The sequence below is a fragment of the Lygodium microphyllum genome, chromosome 10, assembly GCF_053477565.2.
Source record: "Lygodium microphyllum isolate KBCC chromosome 10, Lygodium_microphyllum_v1.1.10, whole genome shotgun sequence".
Taxonomy (NCBI): domain Eukaryota; kingdom Viridiplantae; phylum Streptophyta; class Polypodiopsida; order Schizaeales; family Lygodiaceae; genus Lygodium; species Lygodium microphyllum.
The window spans coordinates 53,696,012-53,719,460 of NC_141144.1; the positions used below are offsets into that span (position 1 = coordinate 53,696,012).

At 38.4% G+C, this 23,449-nt stretch overlaps 1 protein-coding gene across 1 annotated transcript in view; it reads left to right on the forward strand.

Moving 5' to 3' along the window:
* The window catches only part of LOC148030005 (agamous-like MADS-box protein AP1), a 105,640-nt gene extending 92,466 nt beyond the window's left edge, over positions 1-13,174 (forward strand). The window contains exons 3-7 of the mRNA XM_087687192.1: positions 11,910-11,971; positions 12,189-12,288; positions 12,387-12,428; positions 12,654-12,695; positions 12,807-13,174. Coding sequence (XP_087543318.1) covers positions 11,910-11,971; positions 12,189-12,288; positions 12,387-12,428; positions 12,654-12,695; positions 12,807-12,986 — 426 coding nt within the window. The 3' untranslated portion in view covers positions 12,987-13,174. The remainder of the gene's footprint in view (positions 1-11,909; positions 11,972-12,188; positions 12,289-12,386; positions 12,429-12,653; positions 12,696-12,806) is intronic.
* Positions 13,175-23,449: the final 10,275 nt, after the last annotated feature.

The window sequence follows — 23,449 nt, forward strand, 5'->3', positions numbered from 1 at the left end:
CATGAAATCTCCTCCATACCCTCAGGATATCAAATTGGTTGATGATGCGTACTACATTAAAATTTCAATCGTGCTTCTTCCCGATTTTCTTGGCTTGCTCATTCCTAGCGAGCCACATCTCCATAGATGCATGGTGTAACATACAAAAATGATTCACTTTCTCCTCCATTGTAGCATCCATCATTTTTTCTACCCCATTTCCAACCACCACATCTCTGGTCAGTCTATCATCATCCTTCAGCGACCATAGCATACTATTTTCTGAATCCACCATTGGTAGCCACTATGAGATATGCACTAATGCCTCGGACACCAACCAACCTTCAACTATGCTACCTTCTAGACGAGCTCATTTTTGTACAAAGCCTTTTGGAGTTTTCATGAAGCGCTCCAAGAATGTAATGCACTCTTATTTAGTGGATAAAACCCAAGGAGTGCGAGGTAGTTGCAAGTGACCATCAACAATCGACTGTGGCCACCTTGACTGTGGTCATGACGGTGTCCAAAGCATCTCCATCTTGCCTACCTCCTTCAAATCCATTCTTGCCCTTGTAGTGTCTCTCTCTCTTGTAATGTGAACCCATAGTAAGCTGCCCACATTCTTGAAAATATGCCTGGGATCCAACAAGTGGTTGATTTGTAATAGCTGGATCCAATATAACAACTCATAGAAAATGAAGAATCGTCACACTCCATTTGGATGTGACTCCATGTGGACTATTTTTAACTAATACCAACTTTGGGCATTCATTCATGTTGGAGGTTATCCAAGAAAACCTTCCCTCAGTTCATAACTCTCCAACGCAAGAAAGAGGCGTGTCCTTGATATACCATTTCGTTCATGGTTCATGACCTTCGGGAGTCTAACAGTGGCTCACACAATGGACATGCATGATAACCTGAGGTAAGTAAACCTGTCCCAACACCCCTATTTAGTGAATACAAACTTGAATGAGGTATGATCATATATATGACCAATGAAAACACAAGGCTACTTACTTGACCACTCCTTGATTCCTAAAAAATCATGCATGGTTCACATGAGAATGGCTACTTACTTGACCACTCCTTGATTCCTAAAAAATCATGCATGGTTCACATGAGAATGGCTCATATATTTTCAACCGTCGACCATCGTGCTTGCTCATATCTTCCATGACAACTACCTCCTCCCACAAAATCTTAAGCTCATCGACTAATGGATGGCAAAGATAGACGTTCATATTCTTGATTTTGTAGCAGTCATGAACGTGCAAGCTAAGGATCAGGTGTTATTTCTTCATAGATAGCCATGGTGGGATATTGTGTTAACAAGGACTACATGCCACACACCATAAGAAGTTGAGCAGAGACCGAATGAGTTCGCGCGATCCATAGCAAGACCGAGCCAAAGATTCTTTGGCTCTCGTACAAAACCTAGAAAGTTAGAGTCAATATGGCTCCATGCGTGTGAATCCATTGATATTCGTTGGACTCCATCTATGGATTTGTTCTACACATGCCATGTTGTCAAGCTCACCATGCCTGACGTACAAAACATGTGACGTATATGGGTGATACATGAAAAGTGTCTAAGAACTTTCTGAGGTATGGTTTAACCATACCTCAGAAAGTTCTTAGACCCTTGCAAGTCTTATCGATACCTATGAGCACCACACTTTGGACATGTCTCCATAGTCCTGTACTCTCCTCAAAGAAGCACATAATTTTTGACACATGTATGGATGTTGTTGTAGTCCATGCTTTCGTAAAACATATCGTGCATCATCACGAGACTCAGACATGGTATTTTCAAGTGGTAATATATGATACTTTAGCAACCTAAAAAGAAATCATAACACATATTGAAAAAACACTTTTTTTAAAAAATAATGGTATGGAAAAGAAATCAACAAAGCATACTTAGAATGTAATTGAACAACTCGGTCACTATCACATTGCTCAACTCGTATTTTGCTTGCACACTTAGGAGTGCAAGCAGCGTCTACAGGCGAGATACTTGGCACCCATCCTATAATGATATGGATACTTTCTTTCTTAGCGGATCGAATGTCTCGGCATCCATAGGCATCAATGATCAATGCATTGATCATTGCCTCCATCTCAGGCTCAAAGATTGGAGGAAAATCCAAAAGGCTACTTGTCTCCTCTGGTATTGACAGTATAGACTGGGTTATGCCTTCCAAGTGGTGGATTGGCTTAGGCACTCCATCCATCCCATGCCCACAAACTCTTTTAACAAGCCACAATAGGTGCATTTCTATATAAATTTTATGACCACATATAATGTTTTTGTATGTGATATTCAATTAGTTTGTGAATATAAGGCATGATTGATACACATTTTTCTTACCGTTTGCTCAAAGTCTTAGATCACCTAATCAATTATCTCCAATTGGAGCTCGCTGAAGCGTCATATGTGTTCTATGGACAAGCAATAGTTTCATCTGATTGCCAACTTGTATTAAGAGCAAGGAGACTGGACATGTTGATTAAGATATGCCTTGCGATCTTGAACATCACGACTATCATCGTTTTCCATTTTGTTTACCTTACAACAACCACCTTGTTTTTTTTCTCATTCTCTTTTTCTTTTTTAATAAGTTTGAGAAGGGATTTCTTCTATTGTAACTCAATAAAATTAATGTCAATTGAAACGTCTTATTTTACAACACATAACAACTTTAGATACATGGAAATTAGATACATTAATAGTATGGTTAACCATATATTTCTTCAAAATAAACATTAAAAAAAATTTAACTTTTCTATCCACTATATCTACTTAAGGCTGGTTCTAATATAGGAAACATGATCAGCATTGATAAAGCAATATATGCCATTCCATATTCAACACCTTTCATAATGTAGAAAGATCATAAAGTCGATCTAAGATGTGCACAAATTGATCTCTTTTCATCCAAATTCTAGAGAGTGCATGGCCTTGCAAATCTAGAGACTATAGTCATATCTAGGTGCATATCTATATTTCTAACATGTCTATCCACTGAATGCTAATGGCACAAATTTATCAAGAGGTAATCAATATAACTTTTGCTCAAAACTCACTTGTAATAATCAAACAGTATTATCTCAAACTACTTAAGTCTACCTTGTAGGTAAAGTTCCACCTCAACCCCACAAGGATCAATCTAAAGCAAGTCTTAATTGTGACTATAGTCTCCTTTCATGGTTATCTAATATTAGCTTAAGATAACTACTTTGCTATCACGTCTAAAACTTAAGTAGAACATTGCATTGGTTTAAAGTGACTACGAAATGAGGGGAGTAATATGCATCAACCACTTTATTAATAAGGTATAACCTCAACTCAAGTCCCCCTAAAATAACATTTATTTGTGGATCTAGGATAGTTGACATTCAATCATTCCTAACTTGACCTAATCTAGCATTTTAGATTTTTAATGGACTTTGCTATCATCTCTCAAACTTAGCTAGAGCATTGGATTGGTTTAAAGAGAGTGAGAAATGAGGGGAGTAATATGCATCAACCACTTTATTAATAAGGTATAGTCTCAACTCAGGTCTCCCTAAAATAACATTGATTGGTGGATCTAGGATGACACACTAGGATAGTTGACATTCGATCATTCCTAACTTGATCTAATCTAGCATTTTAGATTTTTAATTGAATTCTCTTGGCTAACCAAGACCACTTTGTTGTATAAAAAATCCATGGGCAATTTAAACACCCCCTTCCCTCAAAGAGTAGCTTTAGTTTTCTAACTAACCTAACACAGTTTATCCACCTCTCTTTGCACTCTTCCTTTTTTTATCTCTCCCTCTTCTCTTTCTTTGTCTCTCTCTCTTTCTTTGTTTCCCCTCTCCTTGTTTCTCTCTACCCCCTCGTGTTTTCTCACTCATTCTCCTCTCTCCCTTCCCCTCTCTTTCTTTGTTATCTTTCATGGTTATTCTCTCTTCCTTCCCCTCTCTCCCTTCCCCTCTCACTCATTCTCCTCTCTCTCTTCCCCTCTCACTCTCTTTATTTGTTATCTTTCATGGTTATTCTCTCTCTCTCTCTCTCTCTCTCTCTCTCTCTCTCTTCCTTTTCCTTTCTTCTTCTCTCTCTCTCATTTCCTCTCTTTCTCCCTCAATGCACCTCGTTCTCAAGAAAAACAAACAAGAAAAGAAGAAAGAACAAGAACAAACCAAGAGGAGACAATGTACTCACCTCAGAGGCCCGAGGATGGATTCTTTGTCTCCTCTTCACAACGGCCCCTGTTCTTCCTTTCTACACTTCCTTCTCTTCTTCGCAAATGATGGTAGTGGCAGTGAGAAGCTCTTCTTCTCTCTCTTTCTCTCTTCCTCTCTCTCTACCTTCCAAAGCCACAATCTCTTTCGCTCTCTCAAACTCTTTGCGGAAAAATGCCACACTCGGGTTTCGCGTGCTTTTTTTTTCTTAGAGTATATTTTTTTTCTCAAAAAAAATATCCCCATATCCTGGTATTGGAAATGTATTTGCATATTTTCATACCTATGCTCGAAAGATGGAGTTCTTTGGGGTGGCTCAACTTGCATGAAGCCAATATTTTGTATGAGTCAATGTATATGAATTAAAAGCCCGAGTTACTAAATTATACATGTAGGATGCTGGCTGGGTAGCTTTCAAGAAGACACTTAGGGAAGAATTTTACATTGAAGACACCAATTTGATTACTCTGAAGACTTTCCAAGAGTGGGTTTTACAAGCTAATAAGGGTCTTGTGGCTCTACAGATTTATTAACAGAATTTGAAAGTTGGTTTGAGCAGTGAGATCTTGCAGAACAGCAAGCTCTTGCAAGTCAAAAAAATGAATTGTTTCTACAAGTAGCAAATCCTGAGTTTGAAGAGAAGCTTGATGATTTGTTAGAGGATCAAATTGTAGAGACAGGGAAAAAATAGAGTGGAGACATGTTAAGGAAGTTGTTACTTCACTGGTGAAAATCATAGAAGAAGATAAGGATTGCATGTATCTAGCTTGCCCACTATTACAAGCAAAACAATTGATATATCTAGTAAGCTAGACACTTCATGGCTAACCCTATGACTACACCTACTCTTCCCAGTGTTAGGGAGAAAGATGTATTAGATGAATTAGTCAAAGGCATAACGAATCTTCAGTTGAAGGTTGCAAAATTGGATGAGAAAGGACAAGAGGAAAGTGGATGGGTAGCAGCCCCTAAACTAGGGGAAATATTTATGTGGTGTGATAGTTTGCAGCATGAGAGGAAGGATTGTGCTGGTTATCAAGAGGCCTTCGTACGACAACTCATCTTTTGGAAAGATGGCAATATCCATGCACAAGAAACGTTGTCAAAAAGTTTATTGTTCATAATATAAATCATGGAATTCTTACGAACACAGAAGAACTTTACTAGGATTTATATGAGGAATTTTCATACATAACTCAGTCATTGTTACCCAACAACCAACTTAGATATCACTTAGTTACATAAGTTCTTTTGTATTTGTCATACAATTTTCAGTTGTACCATGTATATTGATAAAAAAATAAGTCTATGGGAACCCAAAACTTGATCAGCTAGAAGTAATTGGTAGTTTGCACGCCAAGTCATATTGGTTCAAGTGGAAAATTTGGTTAGAAATCAAGAAAAGTGCCAAAAGTCCACTAGGTTCATGGGGGACTCGAAATAATGGACTAAAATGATCTGTAAGTGACCTAAGTGGTCAAAATGATAAGTGGGAGCTGAGCAGGATGCAACCCGCATTTTTCAATGCAAAAAACGGGCCTGCATACCTGTGTGCCAGATATGGAGAAGAGCTGTGGGCTATGGTGCATTCTCCAAAGCATGCAACTGAAGAAGGAGATACAAACAAGGAAGGTGAGAGCTCTTCTTACCCGTCCATTTGGTATGATGAAAATGAGTGGTATGACAGTCTATAAAAGGGAAAAACCTGAGAAAAAAGTATTCAGCTTGCTCTTATGTACGTCTTCTCTCATTTTTTTACTTTATTCATAGTCCAATGAAGCCCGTCTTGTACCCAAGTACTTGAGTGACTTTGGGGAAAGCAAAGGGGAGGATTCTGAAGGTGTATGGGCTGTTATGGACTAAAAAAACCGGTCATAAATAGGGTAGCCCACTATTCTTGTCCATTTTGATAAATAAACAAGTGATCTATGTGGTTGTAACATAGGAAATTGACCGCTTAACATCAGGACTTTACTTGTGAATGATTAGAGGAGCTTGTACTTGAGAGTATGTACACTTTTGGAGCTTGATTATGGGCTGGAAATTACTGTTTCAAAATAGGGATGAAGTTAAATTTATGCTTTATCAATGCATTTCATGAGCTTTTGATCTATGTCTTGAATGTACTTGTATCTACCATCAAAATACTTGTTTCTTGGAGTTGTTATCCATCCATGTTCATGAAATGAAAACCATTTGAGCTTACATTTGGAATATGCATTTGGTTTAAATCTGAGATTATCCCTAACGTAAAGACTTATTATTCCCATATGCATTTGATGTAATCAAGACAAAGTCATTCATTCCATTAATGTATGCTAAATAAACAGAAAAGCCTTGATATCTTCTTCTTCAACTAAGTCATTTCTAAATCCCAAATCTTGTCAAACCCCAATCTTTCCACCTTCTCCAATCCTTGAATCCCACACTCTTCTTCTGCTCTAAACCCTGGTGGTAGACCTTCAACCCCCAACATGACGACAACGTGATTGCCTCTTGCTTCAAATTTTGGGAAGGGAGGTATATAAAAGCTGTTAGAAGTCATGGCTATCTGAAATTCTTATGCGATTGCATATGCTTCTACTTTTGGTCTTTAGTTGGATAGAATGCATGGCCAAGTGATGGTTGTGATCCAAAGGCTACAATATGGACACATACTTTGTATGTAGCTGAAAAGAGAAAAATTATTAATAGTAAAATGTCTCATGTAGGGCAAGACATTTGTGGCATAACTAGCTCAGAATCACCAGTAGATCCATATTATTCAGTGGATGTATATTTAGCAAAAGTACAAAATATGGATGTACTTGTGGAAGAGAAACAAAAGAGAGATGAAGAAAATGTCGCTATATCTAAGAGAGTGACAAGAAGAAGTGTGGATTAGCCTAAAGCTACAAATCAACCACCTCCCGAGCATGTTATGAAAGAGGTTGGGCAAGCACAAAAACAGGATAGCAAGAAAGAGGACAAACAACTAGGACATAAGTTATAATCTGATATTGAGACAGCAACAGATACCTTGAAAGATCCTATAGTGGAAGACTCAACCATTGGGCATGTATATTTTCTTGATGCATCTTAAGAGGTTTATGAAGCTTATATTTTACCTAATGCAAGGACTAAAACGAAGATTGGTGAAGTGTTGGATGCACATGATTTGTAGGATATAGTTATCATTTCTAAGACAGTTCATGAGCTTGAGGATATGCCTTTATAGGATATTAGATGTAGTTCTTTACAAGTGGAAATTGTTTCGGATGCTTTGTGAGAGGCCTTGATACACAATTCTAATATGCTTCAAGATATGGATTGCTTTACTATTTTTTGTGATGATCAGTATGTGTTGGATACAAGTGAGGCTCTGATGTGATACACATTTGTCAATACAAGGATATTTCCATACATTCGATTCGGAAAGAGCAGGCATGGTTCTATGTATTTACTGATAGGTACATTAATAGAATGTATATGGAGATGCAATAGGCTCTAATGTATGATACACACCTGAGGCCTTATAAACCTAGAGGGGGTACTAGATATGGCTCAAGAGTTGTACAAATGCTCAATATTTTGATCTATGATCGAGGGGAATGCCTTCTTATGTGCATGATGAGCGACAAGGTGACGCTATGGGTATTTGACGCAGGTGGTGCATTGGTGGCACATACTAGAGGATGTGTAGGTTGAGAGGGTTTGGATATCGTGTCATTACACGGAAAGAGTATGAAAAACTCTAGAGTGCATCTTATCCGACTTTCTTATTGATCTAGAGAGTCAATGCCATATTAGTCATTAGTACTTAGAGAAGTTAGGCTAAGACATATATCATAGCAAATGTACCAAATTTTTGAAAACTTTTGATGTCCAAAAGAATAGTGGCACAATGACAAATAGACATAGAGATGCTACTAGGAGGGTGGAAGTCAAACTTAGCCTGGAGGCCGTGGACAAGGCCTTTTGGTTAGTAGACAAAACAAAAAAGAGGCCGAAGAGAGATGTCTATGGGATGTTAGGAATGGATAAGAAGAAAGTTTACACAAATGATAGAATCAATTTGTCTGATATTCCCAAGCCCACTATCAGACTACAAGTGAAGATGGTCTACACTCTCTTCTCAAATCAAATATATAACATCCTTATGAAAAAAATAAGAGTGCCCTTACTTGAAAGGCTTGCAAAAAATATACTGGATGAGGTAAACTAGAATTATTATGTCCAAAAAACAATTCAAGCATCGGTAAAGATGCTAGCGACAACTCCAAGGGCAAGAAGAGGAGAGTCTGCAGATAAACAATGTAATCAGAGAGAAAAAAACTTGCATCCAAGGTATCGAACATATGGTTCAGAGGGGTACTGATTACTACCATCCTGCTTTATTCTGAATAGGAAATAATCACCAATTTAAGAAGAGCATCCCTCTCCCACTCCAATGAGCCCTCTTGCTTTATTCTGAATAGGAAATTTGTAGGAAGAAAAACTCAATAGAGTTCAGTGTAGGAGAAGAGAGAACAAGTTGTTAAGAGAAGAGAAAAGCCAACTGCCAAACTCAAAAACAAGAAACTTCAAGCAAGAGGACAGTTAGTGAACAATGGGAGCAAGGTCCTGTGCCATCAAGCTAAGGAGAAAGAAGAAGAATCGTGTTGAGAATACCAAGTAAAAAGATCGGAGTCATAGTAGAAGGGGGCAGAGACCCAAAAGCTACCCAGTAAGAATCAAGAACACTGGAAGAAAAATACAAAAAGAATGGGAGGAAGAAGATGAGAGCTTGCGGAGATTGGAAGAGGAGTCAAAAAGATTTGAAGAGGAATGTAAAAAGAAAAAAGATAAAGAGGGAAAGGTTGAGAAGACAGGAGGATGAGCATATGGTTCTTGCCATTAAAAGATCTATATAGCAATTTTCTCAATTTGAAGAGCTAGCCATGCAGAGCCCAAAGCATGGAGACATTACCTAGAAAAAGGGCTGCCACAAAAGAGGCGAAACAAAGGCAGTTGTGGTAATTGGCAAGGGAAACGCTCCACTACTCCACTTTAGTGCAAGGAAACACAAAAAGGATAGCCAATGAAAGTAACATCATGGCTTGGGTGCAGTATCTCATAAGCAAAGTGCAACAACTTGTACCTACACTAAGTGAAGGAGCTCCACTTGCAGGAACCAAAAGTCTAGGAATAGCTTATGTGGAATGACATCAAGGGTCAAAGATAACCCACCTTGAAGTATCCACTACTTTGATACCCTCAGCAATGCGCAACATAGAAGAGTATAATGAGCTAGTGAAAGAAATTTAGAGCCAACATGACAAGATGAATGAAGAAAGAAAGGCCACTCTTGCTGAGCTAGACGAAGAAAGAAATGCCTTTACCTCACCTTTACAAACTATCAACTAGAAAAAATAAGGTAGATGACCATAATAACCAAGGAAATAATTGCATTAAAAGAGGCCCTAAAGGCAAGGCAGGGTGAATAGAACCAATGAGACTTGTATGATGAATAAAGGGAGAGTTGCATCGCTCTAGAGAAACAATGCGCCCTCACATCTCACGGATAGGAGACACTTTGAGGAAGAGGTCAATGGCTTAAAGCAACAAAGAGAATAGCTATCAAAAGAACTACAAGAGACAAAGGCACAAGATGAGCAAGAAGCAATGAAAAAGATGGTGAAGCTTCAAAACAAGTTGCAGGAAACACTCTCCAATCAAGAGTGGTTGAAACAATAGAAAGTGTGCCAAAAGTGAGAGAAAAAATAAATGAGTACATTATGGCAAGAGCAAGAGTAAGTAATCACTACCCTCACACAATACCATGATGATAGGATTAAAGATTTAGCTTAACACCCAGTACATTTAGAGAATGAACACATTATGGTAGAAAGCAAAGCTGAAGTTGTGGACAAGGATGCTTTTGTAGCAAAAGTCCTTCTTGAAAATGGTACTAAATGTCACCCAAATAGGAGAGGACGAGATGATTAATGAACTCAAAAGGAAGTCAGAGTTGGCAAGGAGAGCACTTAAACATGGACTCCATTCTAAGGCATCCAAACCTAGCACCAACTTAGGTGTAGGGGAACAAAGAGCTCATTTCATCATGCTTGGATTATCCATGTAGGAACTTGAATTGCTAGGGTTTGGGGAGCAACATCAGCAAGAAAATCCTCCCCCTAAGGAGCCAAGAGAGCCAATACACAAAGAGGGGCCAGACTTTGAGCAAGACTATGATGAGGAGGAAGAGTTGCATGAACCAAGGCCCCCCACTACAAACACAAGCACAAATAGAAGAGTAATCTGAGGAAACCATAACCTTAGCCACTAAAGTGGCTTCCATAACCCGAGCCACTAAAGTGGCTTGCAGACACTTTTGTCACAAATTACAAGACTAGTACTAAAGCCATGTCCACTTATTCTTGTTGGTCAAAATATCCTTATTTTGGGCCAAATTACTTTCTTTTGTTTGTGTCATATGGGCTCGATAAAATGGATTCATTATTATTTTTGATTGTATGTGTTCTATAGATTTGGAAAAGTGGTTCCAATGGATTCATGAGAAGAGTTCCCATGGGATTGATGGTTCTCACTTTTGATCCAACTTAATATCATTAACATATGCTCTATCAATATGTTGGGTTCATGGAAGAATAATTAATTGAGACTACATTAAGCATGATATTAGCTCATGCTTAACTACAACTTACCTCTAGAAGAGGTAGATTGACACATGATCAAAAATGTTTCATGCACCATCATTTTGCAAGGAACCAAAACTATTTTGATGATAAGGGCATAAAAGGTCCTTGAAACTAACAACCGATGTCTAACATATTGGATGAAAGACTTATTACATAGAAATACCAACTTAAAACATGATTTAGCAATTTTCATGTTCTATGAGAAATTTTCCTAACACGTGTTGTGCTAGCAACCTTGTTTACTTAGTGGGCATCAATCCTAACTTGATTAGTATGAGACACTAGAAACACATTGAAGTCTTTAGTGAAAGGCCGGTCTTACTACAAGGGGTTCTGAGTTTATCAACATAGCATTTACATGATCTTGGGTTTGATGCTCAATGATAAAACTGTGCCTTTAGATCTCAAATACTACATGAGGCCGAAAAACCCAAATGTATTATATTGTACATGGCTAAAGTGCAGAGGTATAATAAATCCTGACCTAGCTTAACCAAATTGATGCATACTAAACTCATAAAAGATAGGGATGGCTTAATGATCATTTGTGATTTCTGCAAGAAAAAAGAGAAATCTTAAAAAATCCTAAGATGAAAAAAATACAAGGATGAAAATGCACAAATACAATGAATAGATTACTTGAATTGTAGCTTCTAGTAAAAATACAAAGTTAAGATATTTTAAAATAGCTCCAAGGGTTGTTGCATGTTACAATTTCATTCACATTAAGAATATTATCATATTTTCCATTGTAAAATGAACACTAATGAGTTGCAAATTTTTGGATGTAAACCATCATGGTACTATTCTTTATAAGATAATTGTAAATGAGAAGTTTCCCCAAATATTTGAAATGTATATGTAACTATCATGTAGAAGATGCATTTTCAAAAAAACTTTAGATGACTATCAAGTTAAGTTATTGATGAAGTGAAGTCTTCTGATACACACTTAAAAAGTCTCCCTTAGTGCTTAAAATTTCTCAATCAAGTTCTTAATGTATGATCTAATCTGCAGTATTGGAGGCGTGAAGTTTCTCGACTAAAAGTTGAAGCAACATTACTGGAACAGAGGAACAGGTTAGAGTTGTGGTGGTTGTGATACTTCAACATTCTAATTTAATATTGAAAATAATTTCATGATAATAAACATGCATAATATATTATAGAAATATATTTTTTGGAATTAGTGCTCATGTATAATATATTATCAAATATATTTACTAGAAGTAGTGTTTTCTAGTAGGGGTATGTGTGATAATTATTTAAAACTTGTCTTCTATTAAAACATATAAAGACACATGCTTGGAGAAAACTTGGGATGCATGCAAATCATGGATTTGCAGACACTCGAAGGTCAGCTCGAAACTAGCCTTAACAAAATAAAATCGAGGAAGGTGAGTCAAATCTTGCTTCTATGACCATTGATTTTTAATTGCAAACCCAATTGTGCCCCAAAGATTTGGATATAATTTTTGTACCATTATTGCAACAGACAGAAATGCTTGTTGAACATTTTCATCAACTCTATAAAAAGGTAAGTTTTGATCTTTTCTTATTAGTCACTTAATGAGAGAGTAAATAATTATAATAATGAGGTATTATTATGCTTACTTGGAGCATCTTTAATCTATATTAGAATTAGAAATCAAGAAAAAAAAATGAAGGTTGATGATAACTCTTATGTATTATTGGCCACAAAAAATTTAAAAGGGGTGGGCCACCTACACTTGATGATTATTTAGTATCTTTCCTCATGCAGGAGCGTGTTCTTTCTCAAGAAAATGAGCTTCTTAGATGCATGGTAAGACAATGGTCAACCTTCCTTTGTGTGAATTCGGTCCATCATTCTTTGATTTTGTGATGGTAATAGCCATGGAGAATATATTTTAATGTGATTTGTGACTTTTGATAGCTTGCAAATTTGTCCATGAAATCACACGGCGTGATGGCCTTGAGCTATTCAAATATACAAGATTGCTCAAGCCCCAACAAGATTTCATCATGGAAAAATTCAAGCTCTCTAGCACAAAATGAATCAAGTTCCACCGTATCTGAAACGACCCTTCATTTGGGTCAGTTCACAAGAGTTTAATTATCATTAACTATTATGTAACCACCAACTCATTCTAGATTCTCATAATATGATTAGCATGCGAGTTTCATCCAGTATTTTCACAATATGATTAGCACGAGAGTCCCATACTTATCATGTGAGACAAAAAACCTTTTTTTTAATTCTATTGTAAGTATTTCCTAGTACCAATAAATTATTGTTACTTTATTAGCATAGACTTGTATAGAAAAAGGGATTTGAGAACTAGATGTGAAAGTTGTAGAAACTCAAAAAGAAGTAAAAGATGGGAAAAATAGATGAAGAGGCCTTAATGTATTCATGTGCTAAGGGAAAACAAGTACCATACATCCTTTTACGTGGAAGTATGAACGTGCTATCTTGATGGATCTTGTTCAAGTATGACCTCATGTAAAATTGGGTATGTGAAGCCCACTATAGACCTTGCTATGCCAAAAATTAGTATTCTTTGTGATGTAGTAAAATAAAACCTCTAACTTGAGAGGTCATACTAAAAGGATGAAACTCTTGAATGAGGATGGTTGATATAAAGTTTGATTAGATGAGTCAAATGAGGAGGTTAATACCTCAAAATAAATCTATATTCATGTACTTTTGGCCCATGTAAGTTGCTCAAGTCTATCATGAATTAAAAATTCAAAGCAACTAAAACTAGAGAATTGACAAATAGTAGAATCTAGTAAAACAAACCTTCTAATTCGAGTGCTCTTCAAATAAAAGGGCACATTAAAGGTATTCAAGCATACCTAGATTTTGGTAGTTAGATAAGTATTAAATCTATTCTAGAGGTCTTTTCCTCTCATCACATACAATTTCATTTGGTCTTAATCATTCTTAAAGTTGATTTTGCATAAGGGTTTATCTTCTCATCCTTTCCACGAGGGTTGATCTTCTCATGAAACATAGTGATTAGAACATAAGGGCTTATTTTTTCATGAAACATAGTGATGGAAATGGAAACTTTACAGCCATGTATTTAACTAAAAGGAAAAACTCCAATACTGACATAAGTAGTATTAAGATACACAAGCTTTACCAAGTGAAGCCATAAACCCATGAATTCTAAATAGCAGAACAATGTGTTGCAAATATGTTTACAACAACTTCGTGACTCTATTAAATAGACCATCAATTTGATGATGATATGTGGTTAAAGAGGCAATCTTGGTATCCATAGGGTTAAGTAATCCTTGTGAAAAATTGCTCATTAACTTGGAGTCCCTATCTTGAATGATGACTTGAGGTAAGTAATCACACTTGAATAGATGATCCATAACTTCACTTGCAACTTAGGACACAGTGTATTGAGTTTTTGTTGGAATGAAGTGGGTTGCTTTTGTGGGGCTTTTCACCACCACATACATACTCTTCTATCATTTAACCTTCATTAAGTTAGTCTTAATTTCTCTTTCACTCACAAGGTGTACCAAAGTACTCTACTTTGTATGAAAGAACGCCTTGCTTTTCTTGGCAAAAAGTTGGTGCTTTCAAATGATTCAAAAACAATCCTCTTACATGTGTCAAATGCTCCTCCTTTCTTTCTAATTTTAATGGGGTTAAATGGTACGATGTGCACATGTAACTTTCATATCACTTTATTTCTATTAAATATAATTTATTGATTCAAAAACATGAAGAGAAGCCCTTTTAAGACATTGTTCATCAAGCTTTAAAATGTGGCAAGGGCATTGGTTTTATTCAAATTTTAATGGGGTTAAATGGTACGATGTGCACATGTAACTTTCATATCACTTTATTTCTATTAAATATAATTTATTTTTTCAAAGATTGAATGTCTCTTATTAATTTTAATGGTCCAATGACAAGTTAATATTGTTGGAAATTAAATGTGTGCTACAGTACATGTGAATAGAGAGCTAAAATTTGTCATTTTAGTTGGTAGAAAAGCAAAGCGAAAGAGGAGCATAGAAATTGGGGCATTGAGGGATTCCTATATTTCCTTTAAAACCTTGAATCTATTTGATTAGTTTTTCTTCTTGTGGTTTTTTCCCCATTTGAATTTAGTGCTTGTATTGATTTAAATTAGCTATTAAATTTTCCATTTTTGCATTTGAGGCTGATACGAGCAAAAAATGGGAGGTAATCTGAAAGGGATGCTATCAAGATTTTCAAAAATCAATTCATTTTAAGGCTCAATTAAGTATAATTATCTATTTTGTTAGAGGAGGGGAAAGGATGAACAAGTTGTCTTGAATGGGTAGTTGGAAAGAGGGGTTTTTGCACCTTTGGAAGGATTTTCTTGGGCAAATTTTTCTTAAGTTTATTATAAAATAGGTTCAAAATGTAAAAATTTAGCTATAATTCATTAAAAATTTGGCTTCTTGATCATCAAATATTATTGTAAGCTAAGACTGCAATGGATAAGCATATAAATTTTAAAGATGTTGAAAACTATTTTAATAAGAAGCAAATTAATTGTGAACAATGCATCAAGAATGGGCTTTGCTAGGAAGTCCCCTATAAAGTTTGGTTGACATCTGGGCTCATATGCAAAAGCTAGAGGGCCAGAAAGGGTGATGTTTACTAGCTGGGGCTACATGATGGAAAGAATAGATGCAAGTTGTGCAGAAAATCTTAGGGGCTAATACCTTCAAAATTTGGTCCTAGTGACCTCAAAAAAGTTGAATATTGTGAGTGGAGATACATTTTTTCTTTTTAAAGATTGGCAATTTGAGTTATGGTTTGGAATATACAAGTATTTTTTTGAAGGGTGGTCTTATACGATAATTTTCTGGTAAAGAGACTAAGTATGATGGATGTAATCTACTATATGTGACATATGCTTTGCCAAAGCTACATAAGCTTGATATGTGGGTGCCTAAAAAAGGAAACATGATCAAGATATGAAAAAAGAGAAATGCAAAAGAGGTCTATCCACTGGTCAGCCTAGTTAAAGATGAGTAGATTGACATAAATGAGGAAGAGGAATTAGTGGCAGATATGGAAGATGCAACTAAAGACGAGTTGACATTTGAACTTGGGATGCTCGATGGATTTAAAAGGATTGAAATTTTACAGGAGCTATCATTGCCAAGGATGGATACTAACGGATACATTTAGGATGGGATGTCTACACTCTTGATATCTTACAATCTGAGTGGGAGTAGTTCAACTTGTAATATGGCATGATAACTTGGAGAGGAGACAAGGCAAAGGTGGAGGGAGGTGTAATATTTCTGCTTAAAATATTATAGGACTTGACCCTTGCACGCCAGCATAAAAGCTGTGCAAAGTCATCTCCAGCATCGACTAATGACGGTGGCTAAGTGGTTACCCCGCGCGCGTGATAAAAATCCCCATCTGCGATGTGCAATTAAGGCCGGGGCACGAAGACTGCAAGCCGCGCAAGAACACCCTTCTTGGATAAAGTAAAAATGGATAATTGTGAAAATTTAGGCAATTTTTTTTTACTAATTATCCCTTCCCCCAGTCGATGCATGGTTAGAGGAGAGGGAGTGTGTAAAGGAGTGAGTTATGTAGTGTGGTGTGTGGGGAGCATGAGGAGGGAGAGGCATGCATAGGTCACGTGGTGGCAACCTCTCCCCCCCCCCTTAGGCTATATGACCCCCCCCTCGGGTACAAAGGGAGAGAACGAGGAGCATCGTGCTAACGCTATACTGCCACGCCCAGTCTGCCAAGCCGCCGCCCATACCACCGCCGTCTCATCATAATCCGCCCCCTGTTTTCGTCATCATCTCCGCTCGCCAATCATTGCCCTTCCCCTCCCACATCAATTCTACTATAAAGGCAGAAGCTTCCTTGGAAGCTTCTAAGGATAAGGCCCATAAGCCTTGTGCACGCAATTTTCTCCCTGAGTGCTTATAACCCACAACTGAAAAGGGTAATTCTTGCGCAAGGGAGAAAGTAGGCAAACTTGGAGGCTGCTTTGCCATAGCTCGGAGGAAGTTCGGAGATCACGTAAAAGATTGTGGAGTTCAAGTCATCAACGATGGCTCCAAAGCCAAAGTCGCAAGGCGCACGCGCGGAAATCTCGGACCCAAATTTACACATGGACATCACCGCAAGTCCTCAAACCCAGGTTCTTGAAAGTTTAATTCCGCGTTGGGCATGCTTAAAATTCATAGGAAAGTTATGAATACAAACCACTTATTCATCTTACGAGCTAGTCGCATGTTGCCTTTTCATGCATTTCGAAAGTAACAAGCCTAAATGCATATTACTTAGGGTTAATTGATGAAATTGTTAAGTGCATCTTTGATTGACCATGGAAAGAATAAGCATGTATTGCATTTAGGCAATAACTTCCTTGTGATATTCGCATGCGAAAGTCATTTACATCCGTTAGGTATTGTCCAAAGGACTGCATAGCATGAGAATGAAACCACAGACTTGCATGTTGCATGCGAAGATGTTTGATTGAATGGATTAAAGGTTACATGGTAATATTCATCTTGCATGAACTTCATTAACAATGTTGTATCTAGAAAAGGGTTGCATGTTACATATTCGTCATGCATAAGTTTCATTCATCGAAGTTGCATTTAGAAAAGGTTGCATGGCTTATCAAAGCATGAAATTCAATTGCATTAAACGAAATGTTGTAGGCATAGTTCGTTGATGTAAATCTTTGTAGGTTTTATGCAAGTTATCCTCCAATTTGTCATTCGTCATGAATTTAGCAAGAAAAGAAAGGGTTATTGCAACCCATATAGTTACATTGAAGGGAAGGTCTACGTTTGCATACTTACATGGAATGTTGCATTCTGAATCTATTTATTTACACCCTTAGAACAAATTTAGCATCTCTAAGAAGAGATCGTTTCTTGTCGCAAGACAAGTAGACCAGTTTGGCTGGATCACTTGTAAGGGTATAACCCTCAAGGGATTCGTATAAGCATAGCTAGTTGATACCATGAACACCTCAAAGTGCTAGGTAGGGTTTAGCACATTAGAAATTCTGCCTAGTATCGTATTTGGACACCAAGTCGAGACCTTCAAACCCAAACGTCCTACCCACATTCATGGAATATTTGGGTTAATTGGACACCCATGCAATAACAATCTAGGGTTTTACCCTAAGGATCAAACGACATCGGATTGAGTTTAGAAACCCTAGGCCCAAACGTTATTGGCCTAGTAAGGTTATGGATTGGATAGGGTGAGAAGACACCCCAAACCCTACATCTTGACTAAACATATTTCTTGAGCAAGGAACATCATTGATGGGAGATTGAACCCACAAGTTAGATGCAACTCCTATGCAACAAGTTGCAATGTCGCATGGTTGTGTTAAATCACAAAGTAGAGTTGCCACTCTTTGGAACAAGGTTGGCAGGTTCTAGCACAAGTCTAACTTGCAAGAGGATGAGTAGACATCCTGCTAAATCACCCTTCTTGGGCTGATTTTCCAAGTTATGCATTGCCTAGTAAGCAAAGGATTAATCAAGTTAGAGCGACAAAGTTGCCAGGATTTACTGCCTTAACTTAAGAAACCTAAGGTGTTAGTTAATTTGGGTTGACAACCCTAACCCAAGGACAAAAGGGTAAAAAACAAACCCTTGAGGATATTGCCAAGTCGCAATTGATCCCGAATCGGATGCTAGACGCATTTGAAGAAAAGATTTCACACCTTAGCAGTTGGCCAAGTAAACGACCACTGGTTTGATTGTGTTTGTACAGTTTAGGAGCACTGTTTGTATTGCTTTGCTCAAAGAACTAAAGATGGAAAAATAATTAATGCTTTAGGTTGAAGGCCTGGAGGGAGAGGTGGCATCAATTACCCCTGACTATCTTCCTGACCCTAATCAAGGGAGTTGTTAGCCACACCGGGAACGTGGATCAAACCTGCTGTGAGAGGTCGCGAGAGGTCTCTCCGTTGAGCGCTACTTGGAGCAAGAGGATGCTTGGGTGCGAGGGGCTCTGGCCGTAAATCCCTTGCCTTTCGGGCCCTGCACAAGAGACCGATGTGACTCGGGATTGGATCTCGAGGCCCGCATATTAGTCTACGGGTGGAATCTTGGATTAGTAATCCCTGTGGATTGCTGGATTGCCTTTGGGGAGATTATGGATTGCCTTCGGGCAGATTATGGATTAGCCTACGACTGGATTATTATGATGTATTCCAAAGATAAATAAGAGAAATTGTTGAAAAGGAACTTGTTTGACACTGTTTTTCTATGTCAACTGCTAAGATTACGTGAAGGAATCGGTGACTAATTGGCTAATTAAGGAAGTTGTTTTATGCATGTCCAACTAAATGTGGTAGGTAATTAGACAACTAAAGCAAACCTGAGGAAAGTGTGGTGGATGTGGCCATGGGTCCGTCATGGGTAGTCTCGGTTGGCCGAGAACTTTTCTCAAGTGAAATCGACAGCAGGAAACTTTCCTCGAAGAAAATGAACAGCAAGGAACGTTGACCTAGAGTCTAGGATACTAGAACCTTGATTTATGTTGTTTTAGGGAAACGGAATGGGACTATGCCTTATGGGTAGAGAGGTCGAGCTTTGCATCCCACTCGTTTCCCATTCTCCTTGAACTAAGCGCGGCATGAATCCGCTTTGACCCTAACGTTTCTACATAAAGTAGTTCGCTTGGGGTTCAACGCTAGCTACTGTTCTAGGAATTTGACCACTAGGGAAAACCCTGATTCAGGTCGGTCCTAAGTGGGAACGGCCGGAATGCTTCCACTACGTGGCAGACACGGGAATGCTTTCTAGACTCTCTTTCCGATGGGTTGCTAAGACGTGTCCTGCAAGGGAATAGGTGGACACGTTGTTACAATTGGTATCAGAGCGAACCAATGAAGGATCTGTCTTTATAAGAAAACTTAATAAGTTGAAGTAAAGCAAATGTTGCTATTATGAACATTTCCTTACCTACTTGTCAATTCTGTCTTGCAGAGTTGGGGAGCATGGAACAGATTCTTGGTGTTCCAGGTCATGTTTATGACCGCGATGCGTGCCTTGAATTATCGACGGAGGATCGATATGATGAATATCCTAGACCACATCTACAATCCATTGCCCCTGTACGTGGAATGGAGACTCGGGGGATTCACTATATATATATATTCTGTATATAACGTGCTTTCATGGCCTATTTATAAATATCCTAATCTGTGATTTTTTCTTGAATAAAACACAACCCTTTTCTATTCAATCTGTAAGTAACCCCTTTACACGATACCCTTCTGTATGTAATATAAAAATGGTGTTTTAAAAACCCCTTATTTTGAACTCACATTATATATACATATGTTCATGAGTGACCCCCCCTCCCCCCCGAGAACGGAGATGGACGGGTGATTCAAGAATCTATTACATAGCTACCCATCGATTTTCGTACCTTCAAACCAACCTAAAGAGAATCAAGTGGTTGGAGGACCTGAAGATCATGAAGCTGTTCATCTTTGTTGAGGCTCACACAAACACAACCCTACATGTCAGAGGTCGAAAGGTCAAGCTGAACACGTATGTGTACGAGGAAGTGACTCGGATAATCCCTGCTGATAGAATCAAGGTGTTGGGACGTTATGAGAAGAACAGGTACCAAAGGAAAGGATACCCTAATCGTCCAATGACTTATCAATTCCTGAAGATCCATGACCCAAATCCATACTGCTGAATGTAACACAACCTTATTCTCCCCAAATTAATGTATCAACTTATTCCATTTTCCCAAGAAATATTGTAGTCTGAAAGGGCTATGCCCATATGAATGAAATAATACTTCTTTTTATCAATGATTGTCTTGATTATGAGTATTGATAAAAAGTTAAGTGATTAGGACTCCTGGCTGAAAGTTGAATTGGGCATAAAATGTAATGTAAGAAACGTTTAAGCGAGTTGTTAATGTTAAGAATCTCAATGCCCAGGCACAATCTCAGGTACAGATTCCTAGTCTGACCCCTACACCAAGTAGGGCCATGATTCAGGAGAAGAACTTTCTTCTCAAGCAGATCAAGCCGCTAGAATTTGACGGCAAAGGAAGGACTGACTGTCCAAGTTGATGCTGAGATTTGGATCGAGTCCATGGAAGATTACTTTAAAGTGGCCGGTACTGCACCCCAGCAATGCTCGCCAAGCTGAAGCTCACTGGTGAAGCCAGACTTTGGTGAAAGCAATGATGCAGAGACCAAGGGATCTTGGAAGGGTCCGTTACTTGGGAAAAGCTGAAAAAAGCTGTGCAAGGAAGATACTCACCACCTGCGTACCGCAGGCAGAAGATAAATGAGTTCTATGAGCTGAAACAACTTGGTCAGACCCTTGACGCATACTACTCAAATTTCATCTCTCTTTTGAAGTATGCGCCACAAATGGATATGACACAACAGGTGTCGAAGTTTTGTGCCGGATTAAACCCACCTGTAAACACTGGCCACCTCGAATCAATGTGCCCAACAGACCTTTAGGACGCACTCATTCGAGCTGCACCCATAATTCAAGAGGTGCAGACGAGGCCAAGAAGTAACAAGACTTGGTATTATAAGGATCAGAATAAAGGAGTATATAGATCCTACGCGAAGAGAGTTCAAGGTCAAAACCAAGGACAAAGGAAGAAAGCAAGGACCAAAAATGTCAATAACTTTGTTCCTACCCAAGATAATGGCCGCAATCTCCGTTGCTTCCACCCGGTCATTTCAATAGGCAATGTCCCAAGCTTGGCGGAGGACAATGTCAAGGACCATTCCAAGGAACCGCCCATGGCCAAGGAGCCGCTACCCGGGGCAGAGGAAGAACTCCTTGTGTTGCCATCAGAGAGATGTGCGAAGAAGAAGACCCGACCATGGAAGCAGACTTTGAGAGGGTAACAGTCCATGCCGCCAAGCACCACACTTTGGATATGTCTCCATAGTCTCGTATTCTCCTCAAAACAGTATGCAATTGTTAATACACGTGTGGATGCTGTTGTAGTCCATTCCAAGCTTTCATAAAACATGTCGCGCATCATCACGAGACTTAGGCATGGTATTTGCAAGTGGTAATATATGATACTTCACTAACCTGAAAGAAAATCATAAAATATCTTGAAAAAGCACAAATTGTTTTTATGATAGTCCTGAAGAGAAATCAACGAAGCATACGTATAATGTACATGAAAAAATTGGTCACACTCGCATCGCTCCACCCGTATTTTGCTTACACAGTTAGGAGTGCAAGCAGTGTCTTCAGGAAAGATACTTGGCACCCATCATGTAATGGTATGAATACTTTCTCTCTAAGCGGATTAGATGTCTCGACATCTACGGGCATCAATGCATCTATCATTACCTCCATCTCAGGCTCCAAGATTGTAGGAAAGTTCGGAAGGCTGCCTGTCTCCTCTGGTACTGACGGTATAGACTGGGTAGTACCTTCTAAGTGGTGGATTGGCTCAAGCACTCCATCCATCGCACGCCCAGGAACTCTTCTAACTGGCCACAAAGGATGCACTCCTCCTTGGGATGAGACATCACCTCGCTGTAATAAATTTGTCAGTCACATCCAAAGTTTTTGTATATGATATTCAATTAGTTTGCGAATACAATGCATGATTGATATATACTTTTCTTACCATTTGCTCAAAATTTGAGATCACCTGATCAATGATCTCTGATTAAAACTCACCAAAGCATCGTATGTGTTCTATAGACAATCGAGGTTTTTATCTAGTTGCCAACTTACATTGAGAGCAAGGACATGGGACACGCTGATTAAGATATGCCTCACGATTTTGAACATCGCAGCCTTCATCGTTTTCCATTTGGTCTACGTTACGAATAACAATTTGTTTTTGTTATCATTTTTTTTTTCTTTCTTAAATTGTTTGAGAAGAGATTTCTTCTCTTGTAACTCAACAAAATTAATGTATGTAAACTATTCACCCAAGCCTATAGTATGTAAAGTTTAATATGCTATGCATGGGGATGAGGGAGTAGCTACCCTATGCCGCGGAGTGTTTCCCGTCCTGTGGTATTGCACCACACCTCACCACTTTTTTCCTTTGTATGCACCTTTAACAAAACCTCTCTCTCTCTCTCTCTCTCTCTCTCTCTCTCTCTCTCTCTCTCTGTCTCTCTCTCTCTCTCTACTAGTTTCGTACGTTCGGCATGGCGAGCTTGACAATGTGATATGCGCAGAATAGATCCAGAGATGGAGTTCAATGAATATCAACAGATTTATGTGCATGGAGCCACATTGACTATACCTTTTTAGGCTTTGCCCAAGAGCCAAGGAATCTTTGGCTTGGTCTTGCTATGGATGACGTGAACCCATTTGGTCTGCACTCAACTTCTTTCAATGTGTGGCATGTAGTCCTTGTCAACTACAACATCCCTCCATGGCTTTCTACAAAGAAAGGAAACCTTATCCTTAGCTTGCTCATTCTCGGCCACTAAAAAGTCAAAAATATGGACGTGTATCTTTGTCTATTAGTCGATGAGCTTAAGATTTTGTGGGAGGAGGGGGTCACCGTGGAAGATATGAGCAAGCGTGATGGGGCCG